General features: G+C 34.1%; 1 protein-coding gene across 1 annotated transcript in view; it reads right to left on the bottom strand.

Annotated features, from left to right (window-relative positions):
* Positions 1 to 7,139: 7,139 nt before the first annotated feature.
* adrb3a (adrenoceptor beta 3a) overlaps positions 7,140 to 14,911 on the bottom strand; it is a 47,016-nt gene continuing 39,244 nt past the window's right edge. The window contains exon 2 of the mRNA XM_056463151.1: positions 7,140 to 8,311. Coding sequence (XP_056319126.1) covers positions 8,284 to 8,311 — 28 coding nt within the window. The 3' untranslated portion in view covers positions 7,140 to 8,283. The remainder of the gene's footprint in view (positions 8,312 to 14,911) is intronic.

Raw genomic sequence — 14,911 nt, 5'->3', positions numbered from 1 at the left:
GTTAAACATTTATTTTATTAAATATTTATTTATTACTTACTCTATGCAGTTTCAAATGAAATTATTACTCCAGTCATTATTGCTTTTATTACTATAATCATTAATAATAATAATAATAATAATAATAATAATAATAATATAATTAATAGTAACAATAATAATTAACATTAGAGTGATTTCTGAAAGATCATGTGACTGAAGACTGGAGTAATGAAGCTGAAAATTCATCATTAAAATCACTGGAATAAATTATTAAATTAAAGTTTAAACTACTTTCGAACTGTTATTTTATAGTACAATAACATTTCTCAATTTTACAATTTTTACTGTATTTTTGATTAAATAAATGCACTCTTGGTGAGCAGGATATGCTTCTTTTAAAACATTTTAAATCCTACTGACCCTTTGACCGGAAGTGTGTACATTGTGAAATTAACAGTGTTCATTTGAAATAGATATTTTTTATAACATTATAAATGCCTTCGTTGTGTCAATTAATAACCCTGCTGACTAAAAGTATTAAATGTGTGGATGGAGAGTTCAAGTGCTTTTTTGATACATTTCTTTGTTTGAGTACTTGTTTATCAAAAATCAGAAAAAAGAGATTAAAAGACTTCTGACCTTTTGCTAACCTCTTAGTGTTTTTATTGTCTCATGATTTTCATGTGCTTCTGTTGTAGGGTGAAATTCTTGTACACATTGTTTTGGCAGGTGAGTCTCGATGTTCCCTGTGTTGCTTATCAGATAGTCAACCAATCTGTCCTGCTCTATGACATTTTTACCTCTTCTTTTGTGAGGAATTCTCCACATTCTCTCTTCGGTAAGTTTCAAAAGAACATACCCACTCACTCTACTCATGTTATCTCCAGTGCCCCAGTTATCTTGGCATCGGCACCCTGCCTAGACCTGCAGTTTATTTGAGGAACACAGAATCACATAAGCGGACACAGTATTATTTGGAACTTTGAAAGAAATATGATTCAAGTTGCTTAAACACACAGCTGTTTTGGTTGATGCTATTTTAAGCCAATTCCGGGAAATAATCATACATTTTATTATCTAAATGTTTATACTTAGTTAAGGACATGAATGTAATGCTTTCGGTTCAGTACACATGTGTCAAATGCAATCCTTGTTTTCTAACCCACTTGTAATCCAAGAAAAAGTAAAAAAGAAAACGAGATTTGTCATTTTGTCTATACTGTATGTTTTGGCTTTGTTTACTCCACATATTAGATGATATACCTACATTGATTGGAGTAGAATTAAGGGATATGCACAAAGAGACTCACAGACACACACACTGCTCAGTCAGTAAGCCTGTCTGGCAATTAACTTCAATCATTAAAAACATACAATATTTTTATATTTATTTATTTTTTTAATAAAATGACATATTGTTTAGTTAAATTTGCCCCCATTCCTCAGTTGGAATTGTTTAAAGTTTGGAAATTAAAATAATTGACCACCAGTTTCTTTTTGACTGAAGAAAGAAAGAAATATATTAGATGACAAAAGGCTAAATTACTGTAGAAGTATTTTTTATTCTGGAAGTGAACTAATTTTTTAAAGACGGCCATAGCCTCTTCTTTATTTATTGTAATTCATCTTCATTTTACAATTTAGCACCCTATTGTTTTTGTTAAAATGTAGTCAAACATTTATTTACTTTTTTTTTACATTTATTCTTATGGGGGTGATACAGATATAAATTTATGATTGATGAAACGATCTCTAAAAATGAAACAGTTGATATCAGAATTATCAACCTCCCCCTTTTTTCTTTTTTAAATATTTCCTAAACTATGTTAAACAGCGCAATGAAATTTTCACAGTATGTCTGATAATTTTTTCTTCTGGATAAAGTCTTTTATATTATTATTTCGGCTAGAATAAAATAAGTTTTTAATAAAAAAAAAAACATTTTAAGGTCAAAATTATTTGCCCCTTTTAGCTATATTTTTTCGATATATATTTATTATTTCAACAATAATTTGCCTAATTACCCTAACCTGCCTAGCTACCCTAATTAACCAAGTTAAGTTTTTAAATGTCACTTTAAGCTGTGTATAAATGTCTTGAAAAATATCTAGTGAAATATTATTTACTGTCATCATGGCAAAGAAAAAATTAATCAGTTATTAGAAATGAGTTATTAAAACTATTATGTTTAGAAATGTGTTGAAAAAAATTCTCTCTGTTAAACAGAAATTGGGAAAAAAAATAAACATGGGGCTAATAGTTCAGGGGGTTTAAGAATTCGGACTTCAACTTTATTAACTGTATTGAAATATTCAGACCTATTTAAATTATACAATGTGATTCTTGTTGTCATCAATTAAGAATGCTATTAGCTTAGTGTCAACAATTACTGTGATTATATTATTTCTTTAATATGTGGTTTATATTAGAAATATAATACAATTCATTTGTAAATATTACAATCTTGTAACTCCTCGCTGACAAATGTCCAGAATTTGTCCCATACATGACCTCATTTGTCCTATTTTGATTGCTATGCCATCATGGTGAAAATAACCCATTGAAAAGGCTTTAGGACCAAACAGAATCCTCAGTTGACTGTCGCTTCGATGTGACTTCAGCTAATCAGTTTTGGCCAATGCTAACAAATATTTTTCATGAGGCCAACATACAGCTAGGTAATCTGATGTAAGAGAAGTCATCATTTGCTACTGTGTTCTTGAGAAAACATTTTACAAGTAACTTTTATTCTAAATCTTGAACCTTATCTTTGACAAAGTAGGACCAATGAAAAGGTGTGAAGCACTAAAAGTGTACCATATTAAAATTTATTTATTTACTGATTAATTGAATACTGTTTTTGTAAAATACTCAAAAAAAATAATAAATAAAAATAATTCCTTACATTTATATAGCGCTTTTCTGGGCACTTTTTTTTCTTCTCATCCACCAAAAAGTGTGGTTATGATGACCATTCAACAAGCTAATTCAGGCTGAAATGTCACTAAAATGCATTATTTAAATTTCATTATTAAATAAAAAATGAGGTGTATAATTGTAGAAAGGTCAACTTTTTGAGAAAAAAGAACCATCCATTTCACCAGCTGTATGTCAGTGTATATTCCACTTATTATATCAAACAGTTATCAAACACGTGTTATCATTTTTAAGGAAACTATATTTCTTTATTATTATTTTATTGCTCAGACCTAGCTATTTATATTTTCTTTTCTTTTTTTCCTTTAAAAAATGCCTTTATCTAACAAAATAATTTCTAATAACTGATTTCTTATATCTTTGCCATGATGACAATACATAATATTATCCTAAATATTTTTCAAGATACTAGTATTCAGATTAAAGTCTAATTTAAAGGCTTAACTAGGTTATTTATGTTAGCTAGGCTAGTTAGGGTAATTAGGCAAGTCATTGTATTACAGTGGTTTGTTCTGTAGACAATAAAAATGCTTAAAGGGGCTAATAATATTGACCTTAAAATGTTTTTAAAATGTTTTTAAAATCTGCCTTTATCCTAGCAGAAATAAAACCAATAAGACTTTCTCCAGAAGAAAAAAAAATATTACAGGACATATCTAATGCACATCTGTAACAGTGTGGTTGTGGGCATTCCATACCCTTAGAGGAATCTTAAATCCTCTTCATTCCAACATTTATTTGTTTTAGAGAGTCTGAGCAGCTCCATTTGTCTTACAACCACAATCTGATATAACTCTTTAGGAAAACTCATCTTCCCTCCTGACATAATGCTGTTTATTATCGCTTTGAGCTGCATGGGAGGTTTAGAGATCATAATCTTCTGGGATTTTTTTTTTCTTTTCTTTTTCTTTTTTTAGTCCAGGTCATTGACCGAGGGTAGGTACAGTGTTGGTGTTATAATACCCATCAAATACCTGGTGCCAGTCTAAATGTCAGTTTTGACGTTTTTCTTTTTGTAAATCCTGTGAGTTTTTTACATTTTGTTTTTATCTTACCCTCTCTCCACATGTTCTCATTTTGTGCACATTTTATGCTGTGGAAATTATTCTTGTGATTCTTCCTCTTGTTCTCCTTTAATTGTTTCCATCCAGTAGAGTTGTAAGTTTGGCTGTTGCATCCACAGAATGTTCTGGTACACACAAATACTCATGCACGTATCTGTTTGGTTAGCATTTTTTTCATTTTATGTCAGTTTATGTTGAGCAGAGTCCCATGGATTTAATTATACTGACTTCAAAGCAAAAAAGCAAGTGTTTTCAGATAATAACACCAGTGTAGTAAAAGGAGAAATCATTTAAAAAGTAAGATGTTTGGCTAATAGTGGTATTGATATGTTGGCTCCAATGTGGCCACTTAGGGCTGATAACCCATATTACAATTTAGAATATAATTGAAAAGAATATACTTTCTGAATTAATTGTTGGACACTTCTTATTTGCAATTAAATGTAAATATTTTTTTTAAAGTTTAAATTTATATCAATGGCAGTTAGTTGAATTGAAATGTGCTCTTTTTGATTTTTTTTTTCTTTCTTTTGCATGAATTATTACATTACTAATGTTGTTAAGGACAAATAAGTTCACAATGGACTAGAATTAGCATACTAAATACTTTAATACTAAATATTAGCAAACTTAGCATAATTTGGGCAATATATTTCAGCTCAAACCTTTATATAGACCTACACACAATTAGGATAGTTTTATATACTGAGCTTGAAAGGTAGACTGTATTTATTGATATGTTTGATTAATTTAATATCAAGCGGTTTTTACGTACCACTTAAGCACTTATTAAAGAAATCCAGTGAAAAAGTGATTCATTTTGATTTGGACGGCAAGTGTCATGTTAAATGTATGACCTGATATTAAATTTATTTGTAAATCATTCATTCATTCCTTTATCCATTCAATTTGGACAATATGTCAGCTCAAACATTACTTTTTATAGACCTACACACAGGAGGGTTTTATATACTGAGTTTGAAAGGCAGACTGTATTCATTGATATGTTTGCTTAATTTAATATCAAGCAGTTTTCACATAATTATTTTTTATTTCTATTTGTAATCTTAATTAAATAACATTTCGGTAACACTTTATAATAACTACAAATGAACCATTTATTAAGCATTAGCAAATTGTGAATCCATTATCTGTTAAGCATTAACTATACATTAATAAGCGTTAGTAAGCAGTTTATAACTGCAGCTGCAAATGCTGTATTCTTGACTTAAAACCCCATATATAATGTGCTTAATAATTATACTTTCATACTTTGTTAATGATTTATTTTTCATTACTAAATTAAGTATTGTGTTATTTACAAACCAGTTATTTAAGCATAGTTGGTGGTTTTTAAGATTATTCAGAATGAGTTAGTAAATGATTAATAAACTATCAAAATTAACATTTATATATCTTATTATTCAGGCAAATATTAATAGTTAATTTGCATGTTAATAAATGCTTTATTAACTCAACTTCATCCAGTTTTGTGACCTAATCTAAAGTGAGGACTATTTATGCTTTATAAATCCCTTATGAAGGACAATTAAAGGGTCAGTTATATTCTAAACATGAAAAAAGAAAATAAACGACTTTATTAATTTTGATTTATTTGAAGAAACACAACTGAAACTGTATCAAATGAAAAATAAATCTTTGGAGCCTTATCTAAAATAAAATTACTGTACAGTTTAAATACTGCATCCTATTATATTGTTAAATTATTATATTGTTGTTTTTTATCCAATTTTATGTCGTATTTTGACACTTCTGTTATTCAACAATGTTTAAACTTTACAGTAATTTTACTTTTTAAATAAGATTGCAAAGATTATTGTTCATTTGATACCAAGCCTTTAATTGTCATTTATAAGGGATTCATGAAGTATAAAGGGTCCTCACTTTAGGTCACAAAACTGCATGAAGTTGTGTTAATAAAGCATTTATTAACCCACATAGTAACGATTACTATACGCCTGAATAATAAGATATATAAACATCGATTTCAACAGTTTATTAATCATTTACTGACTCATTCTGAATGATCTTCAAAACCACCAACTACCTAAATACAAGTGATTTGTAAAAAATGTAACTTATAATTTAGTAATGAAAAATAAATTATTAACAAAGGATGAAAATACAATTATTACTATACAATAACAATACAATAATTACAATAATTACTATAAATGTGGTTATAAGTCAATAATACAGCATTTATAGCTGCAGTTATAAACTGTTTACTAACGTTTATTAATGTAGAGTTGATGCTTAACAAATGATGAATTCACTAGATGCTAATGCTTAATAAATCATGCATAGTGTGTAGTTTATATAAAGTGTTACCAACATTTCTTTTTGGTCACACTTAATTTTGATGGTCTGTTTTTAAGTTACTAAGAATTTAAGTTACATTGCATATACATGCCAACTAATTCTCATTAGATTATAAGAAGACTGTTAGGTTGGGGTTGGGGTTAGTGTAAGTTTCGTATAGTCAGTTAAATGTCTGTTAAAGGAGCAGTATTAACAGATATTAAGCAGACGGTCTACTAATTCTCAAATCGACCATCAAAATAAAGTGTTAACTTTTTTTTTACTACAGTTGTAATTTAAGTTATTTTTGAAGAAATCAGTGATAGAGATAGTGATTTATTTTGAATTGAACACCAAGTGTCATTTAAGTGTATGACCTGATATTATACAACAAATTCTTGAATGTGTTCCCATTCTTTCCCATTATATCAAAAAATACATTATAGAATATGAGGTTTATGTTTGGTTATGTCATAGAAGCATTACTGTGCATCATTAACAGGCCTATACGTTGATGTTGTTGGAAAAGTGAAAAGCAGCATTTTAATATTTATAAAGCAGATAAATCTGATGAGATCATATTTGTTATCATCTAACATTCACTTAAATTTAATCCTTAATTCATATTTAATGATGTATATTATAATGTCTTTACAATTGATGTTGTGTTCATTTATAGACTTGTTGCATTAGGGATTAATTAGTAATTGACTATATTATAAAAAATAATGACTGGTTTCTCAATTTTTACTGTAACTTTTAATTTAAGCACATCACTGTTTTAGAGAGTGTGAGGAATTGACCTTAAACTCATTGTTTTCAGTCGCACAGCAGTTTACAGTGATAGTACATTTACGCAACAACAATGTGTTAAAACTTGAAAAGATTTTCATTAAGCACTTTTGACAGTTTTAGAATACAAATGATGCCCGTTCACAAGGAACTTGGCTAAAATCTTGCATGCCAGTTGGTGATGGTTATTTGTAAAAACTTTGTGCCTTTTTCTTTTTTTTTTTTTGTTAAGCATTTTACTGCAAACATTTAATACACAAGCATGACAACCCATTTTCATTTTCATGTTTTGTTTGCTCAAAGATGAAAATTTTCAAACACTTGAAAGGCTTTTTCAAAGCTTAAAAAGTGATATTGTCCATATGCTGATGTGTAAAAAAGGCCAACAATAAAACTTTACTTGAAGGTAGTGTCATATAAATGTCCCTTTATTTACACAGCAACCAAATTAGAGGGTTCCAATTCAAGTTATTAGAACTTTCATAACACTATAAAATATTCTTTAGAGTTTCTTATATTTTTAAAGTGGGAAGTCTAGTAGCTTATATTTAGGTGGCTGGACTGGAAAGTTCAGTGGACTACTGAAGTGTTAACCTGTACAACACAAACATAACAATGTGGCAAGCATTTGATAAATTCACAGCTAAAATATTGGGAGTAAAATAAATAATAATAATTTAGCACATGAAATTGTACAAAATCTATACTTTTTTTATGAAAACACACACACACACAGACACACAACGTGCATGGAAAGTCTTTACAGAGCAACTGTGTCCATTTGACATTTGAAGAAGTCCATACTCAGAACATAGCACTGAAAACACGTTGGAGGACCTACAGGTCTGATTTGTTTTCTGCCAAATAAACTGGACCAAACCGGGCTGAAGTCGATCGTTCCAGTTCGTTATGCAGTTTTCCATCTTATACTCCTTCATGAGCAGTACCAGTTCGGTCATTCTCTTGCGTTGTTTGATTTCATTCTCTCAGCGTTTGTCTCTCTATGGTCATATCTTTTCACTCTTCTGTGTTTCATTTTTGGAGCTGGCTCCCCTCATGGCTTCATGGATGTTTTGCTGGGGCCTTGTGGTCTCTGCCGGGGAAGTCCAGCCAACTGTGACGTAGGTCAGTCCTTTTCCCTGTTTCTTCCCTTAGTGTCTTTTTCTTTCAGCCATGCTTGGCACTCTCAGCCATCCTGCTCCTGAAGATTAGAGCTGAAAATAAATAAATAAACAAAAGTATGCAATTGTTGCAGTGTTTTCTGTATTACAATTATATCTTTTTCCAAAATCCATGTTTAGCAATCTGTTGGACGTGGCAGATTCCTTCTATTCAAATTTAGGGCACATTAAATTCAGGGTGACTTTAGATTTGTTTTTATCATTATGGTTTTTAAGATGAGAAAGAAAGCATGTTGGTTTCTGAATTTCAAGTTTAATCCTAACAATTATATTTTTATACTATAAAATTCCCATATATTACAACAAAACATGATAAAGGTTTCCTGAGCACCAAGTCAAGCTGTAAAAAATGCTGGGCTCCACACAAATTCTCTATGTTGTCACAACAACACACATTGATTAAGTTAGCTTAATTATTTTTTACAAATTTAAGTGGATTTGAACATAAAACAATTAATTTGTTTTTAAAACTTGTGTTGTTTTAGAATTTTAAATAAGTTATTAAATAAGTAATTTGAACAAGCAGCAAAAGTCGTTTTTTGAGTGCAGCATTTATTTCTACATCTAATACTAGAAGAAGACTAAAGAAAAAGTCTAAAAATGATCTTTGTCATCATAGGATTTTTTCTACATTTACATTATAATTTGAATGTTTGATCACCAGTGGTGGAAAGAATACTCAAAATCATACTTAAGTAAAAGTAACTTTACTTGTCAAAAAACGTAGTGCAGGTAAAGTAAAAGGATCTGTTGTAAAAATTACTCATAGTATGTGTAAAAAGTATCACTTTCAAAAGTACTCAAGAGTAAAGAGTATTACACTACAAAAAGCAGAAGCATTTACATGTAATTTGTGGATGTGTGTAAACGTAACATTCTGTAGTCAAAATACATTAATATTAGGTTAGATTTAGGTTGTACTGTCAGGTGACTAAAATTCAATGTCTAGCCAGCGTCTAAGGAAAACAATATTTTGATGTCCAATAATGACATGAAATTACATAGATTTTTGGTTGATTTTAGGTTGTGTTGGAAAGTGACCAAAATCCAACGTCTGATAGACGTCCACACAACAGCTGTAACATCATTAGATGTTGATATTTTTTGTTGATTTTAGGTTGGACATTGGACATTGACATCGACCTGATGTTGGGTTCTGATGTCAACACAATTTTCATTTCCAAACAAAATGCAACGTCCCCACGATGTTGGGATGCAACGTCAACCTGACGTCATGACGCGATTTTGGTCATCATTCAGTAAACATCCGTCATTTTCTCATCAGTGACATGCATCTAAACAGTCTCTGGGTGAATGCGTGTTAAGATTTTGAACATCTTCTTGAACACTTTTAATGCTTCCAAACAGTTTGCTGCAATTATAAATTACTCATGCCTTGAGGTAGTTCTATATGATGCGATTAACCTTCTATGTGTGATCTGAGTGAACAGGAATCACATGACTGATTTTTCTAATCCCCATAGACAAGAAAAAATAAAATAGTGACTGCAGGTTGAAAGAAAGTAGTGGAGTAAAACTACCAATACTGCACTAAAAATGTACTCAAGATAAAGTTAAAGTACACATTTTTAAAACTATTTAGTAAATTACTATTCCTTGGAAAACCTACTTAATTATAGTAGTTTGAGTATTTGTAATGGATTTAGTTTGAAGCAGTTTTCTGGGCCCAGTATTATCAACGGGTGATCTAGTAAGCGAATGTTTTTCTTCTTCTTCAAACTGAATGATTTAATGAGTTTTGTATTCAATGATATATTGTTTGTATGCTAATTTGGTCAATTATATGTTTAAAAGATTAATTTAGAGCATGGTAGAAGAGACATTTCGAAGTGCATTGAATACACAGTTGTTTCAGCGTGCATAAATGGGAAATCTACTTTAATGTATATGAACTGGAGAGAAATTTTGAAGTGCAGTGAATACAAGGTTGTTTCAGCGTGCACAAATGGAAAATCTACTTTAACGTATATAAACTGGAGACATTAGGAAGTGCAGTGAATACACGGTTGTTTCAGCGTGCATAAATGAAAGATCTACTTTAACGTATATAAACTGGAGAGACATTTTGAATTGCAGTGAATACACAGTTGTTTCAGCGTGCACAAATGGAAAATCTACTTTGTTAAGCTTGTAAGATTGAGTTTTCTATTTGTTAATGTGTTGATTATTGCCTCGACATTATTATTATTATTATTATTGTTATTTGTTTGTGTTTAAATTTGATCATTATTGGTTTTGCATATTCTGGAAGTCTGGAAATTTAAGTTTGTTTGGTTTATGATGAGTTAAACTAAAATGTATTAAAGTTTTTTCTCTTTAATTATTATATTGATTTGGTTGATTGAACATTTGATTTTAAATCAAACAGTTGTTACAACTTTATTATTATTATTTATTTAATGGAATTATTTGAGTAACTGTAGTGGAATATTCTACCCCTGATGCCCAAACCCATTTTATTAGCCAAAAACCGCTACAGATATTTCATATTATTTATGTTTTTCTGAGCATTAGTCTTCTTTCAAAATCATTGAAAAAAAATTCCCAAGTATTTAAACTTTTGTTTTAATGCCAAAATGTGAACTAGTTGTCCTCTTGCAGTGTCTTTGCTCATGTCTTGTCTTGCCTGGGGCAGCAATTGAACTAAGAGTCCAAACTAGTGCCCCCTCATAAATGTGTGTGTCTGACGCTTCAGGTTGGTGGTTAATCTGTAGCAGATGGTTGAAATGCTGCCAATTAGGAATGAAAAACGTTTGGGCTCATAGCACTAATAACAAGAGAGCATATACATCTTACATTGCTTAAGTAAGTTTTAAACCAGCCTATGACATGTCTCGGTCCTAATCAACTGTCACTTCTCCACTCCCTTGCTCAAATAAAGACTGGCTGGCTGAGAGATGTTTTTGACATTTTTATTCTCTGTCATCTCATAGTACCCTCTCGTTAACCTCAGCCCTAGCTCTTCTTCTTCTCCTCCACTATTTTCTTTTGCTCAAAATGCCTGAGATTCTGATCCTATCTCCGCTACTGTACATGTCTCCACAGGAACACATAAACAATACTGAGCATTTATGTGCTATCTGAGGGAAGAGGAAAAAACAAAATGAGAAATGTTCAGAGAACCCGGCCCACTGTTCGATCCTCAGGGGGGCAGCATGATGGAATACAAGACCACCAGACGCATTTCCTAGGTAAAGTGTCTTGGTTAATTAATTGTCAGAGTCAAGTCAAAGTCAGCTTTATTGTCAATTCGACCACATATATGTGACAAACAGAGAATTGAAATTGCTTTTCTCTCAGACCTTAGGTGCATAACAGATAATATTAATACAAAAAGTAGGAGTTAAATGGTATACCAAATGTATAATGGGGTGATGTGATTGCAGCTAGATCATTTAATAACTAAATATGAATTCATAACTAAATATATGTGATCAACTATAGTTTACTAATGTTTGGTGAAGCTACAAAACGTGGCTAAAAGCTGCATGTGTGTACTGTTGACATGTATTTAATAATGTCTAGTCTCTACCAAAAGCAGTTATGCTTATTGTATTGTGCTTGTCAAGACCTTTCTAATTATAGCCTATGTAACATAAAGCTTATGTATAATGTTAACATTTTTACTGTCAGTAAACAAATATTTTATCCATAAATATCGGGGCATCGACACAATTCTAACCTTTGAAACGAAACGAACAAGATGTGCTTTAACTTTAGAATGTCAGCTTTAATTTGAGGGTATTTACATCCAAATCAGGTGAACAGTGTAGGAATTACAACAGTTTGCACATGTGCCTCCCACTTGTTAAGAGACCAAAAGTAATGGGACAGAATAATAATCATAATTCAAACTTTCAATTTTTAATACTTGGTTGCAAATCATTTGTAGTCAATTACAGCCTGAAGTCTCGAATGCATAGACATCACCAGACGCTGGGTTTAAACCCAGCTGATGCTCTGCCAGGCCTGTACTGCAACTGTCTTCAGTTCCTGCTTATTCTTGGGTGCATTACAATAAATTTGAGCTATGTAATCAGATTACTTTTCAAATAAAGTAAAGCATTACTTTTTAATCTCCAGGAAAATATCTGATTTACTATTCAAAAAAGTAATGGCAGTTACTTTGTTTTTCCATTTATTGACAGAAACCCAATGTTGATAAAATCAAATAAGTGCAAATGCGTCATGTATAACGTATATACATGAAACTTACTGAACAGTAGTTCTAGCTTAATGTGAACAAGTATTTGCTCATTTGATTTGCACAAAAACAAATTTAGCGTCTCTTAACATGAGGAAAATCTGTGAAATGCAAACTCAGAGCAGCCATTGCTAAAGAGTGTTCTATTTTCTTTTCATGTATCCTATTGTTTATGCAGTCCAGGAAGGCAACACTGCTGAATGGTTTGTGTGAGCTTTGCCCTCAACTGTATAAATGTGAATTTACATTTCCTTCAGCTTGAGGTTTGCTTACTTCAAATTTCACTTTTGGTCTAAAACAGCCTTACATTTGTCGAAAATACAATTGATATAAATAGCTTGACAAACAAGCATGGTCAGATGTATTTGATTGTTTTAGACAAAGTAACGCTACGGTTACTAAAGTAACCCTTCGTTCCCCGAGGGGGGGAACGGAAATGCTATGTGGAAACTTCCACTATGGGGATTTCGTCAGAATCCAATCATCTGAAAGAGTATAAAAACGGGCCAATGAAATGCCAATGAGTTGGCAGCGTCAGCGTGCACAGCTGGCGTCAATGACAATCAGTCATGCTATAAAGACGCAGCCAGTGCCATGCTCGACATCCTTTTCTAGCTGAAGAGACTTTCACGCTCAACAGCTAAGGGACAATCGTTGTGGCGAAGGAACATAGCATTTCCGTTCCCCCCCTCGGGGAACGAAGGGTTACTTTAGTAACCGTAGCGTTCCCCTTCGGATGGGGAACTCCAATGCTATGTGGAAACTTCCACTATGGGGAAATCTATGGAAAACGCCACAACGAAAGAACCTTACTGCGTCCCTGGCGAAGGGTGTGCCACGCAGTAGAGCGAGCGCACCTACAACGCCCCGAGACACAGTCTTCCAACGTGTCCCCTGGCCCTCACTTACCTGTTCAGAACAGTTATGTTTTTCGGGGAGTCGCAATAACCCAGTAAAATAGGTTTTGATACGACAGTACGTTGGGAAAGCGTTCAGTCCCGATAGGGAGGACGCTGCGGAGCTCACCTGTTACCCAGAGGGGAGACCTGGTGACAACCTATGGACTAGCCCAGAGATGGGGAGTCCTTGCATAAGGATGGTTAGCGGGGAGGGAAGACACGAGCCTGCCCTAGAAGGGGGGACTATACCGTGGCTGAGTGAACGTATGGGATCGCCAGCGGGGATCACACATAGCAGGCACCTATACCCAGAACGCGGGCTGAACGCATGCCGACAACGTAACGGGCCAACACCTGACTCCTCCGCTGAGTCAGGTGCTGGGGGCCTCGGAGGAACTCTGCAGGGTTCGCCAAAGAAATGGGGAACTAAACTGACAAAGCTGAAAAAGCGCACGTATCTCCGGGTTAGGGAGAGTGGCGCAGCAAGCGTGTTTCGACACCTCAACCGAATCGTTTCCTCAATCACCAAGGGTTGCCTAATACCCTTGAGGAAACCGGCTCCACTCGCAGATTGTAAAATTGCAAATGTATTGGGTGTCACCCAACCCGTAGCTCTACAAATGTCTGTCAGAGAGGCGCCGCGTGCTAACGCACAGGAGGATGCGATGCTCCGTAGTGGAGTGCGCTCTCACCCCCGGGGGACACGGCTCACCCTGGCCCAAAGGCGAAGGAGATGGCATCCACTATCCAGTGGGCCAACCTCTGTTTAGATACGGCACTTCCCATCTGCCGACCACTGTAATGGACAAAGAGCTGGTCAGAGGATCTAAGGCTCTGAGTGTGGTCCCCATATATTCACAAAGCGCGAATCAGGACACAACAATGAAAGGGCTGGGTCTGCCTCCTCCGCGGGCAGCGCTTGCAGGCTCACTACCTGATTGTTAAACGGCGTGGTAGGAACCTTGGGCACATAGCCGGGCCGGGGTCTCAGGACAACGTGAGAGTAGGCCGGCCCGAATTCTAGGCACGAGTCACTGACCGAAAATGCCTCCAGGTACCTAACCCTCTTAACCGATGCCAACACGACCAGCAGAGCTGTCTTCAAGGACAGAAATCTCAAGGATACTGAGTCGAGTGGTTCGAAGGGATCCCCACGTAGGCTCGTAGCACTACCGCGAGATCTCAAGAGGGTATGAGAGGGGGGCGGGGTGGAAACATCCGCCTAGCACCTCTGAGGAACTGGATGATGAGGTTATGCCTCCCCACGGTGCCGCCATCCACGCATCATGATGAGCGGAGATGGCGGCCACGTAAACCCTCAGTGTGGAGCGCGACAGCCTTCGCTCCACCTGTCCTGAAGGAAAGAAAGCACAACACTGATCTGGCAAGATCGGGGGTCTTCTCGGCGAGAAGCACACCACTCAGTGAATAGACTCCACTCCAGGGCGTAGGCATGCCTCGTAGAGGGTGCACTAGCCTGAGTGATGGTATTAACCACCGCCACCGGTA

Source organism: Danio aesculapii, chromosome 8 (assembly GCF_903798145.1).
Source record: "Danio aesculapii chromosome 8, fDanAes4.1, whole genome shotgun sequence".
Classification (NCBI taxonomy): domain Eukaryota; kingdom Metazoa; phylum Chordata; class Actinopteri; order Cypriniformes; family Danionidae; genus Danio; species Danio aesculapii.
The sequence above is the reverse complement of the archived record's forward strand: the minus strand, read 5'-3'. Positions and strand labels throughout refer to the sequence as shown.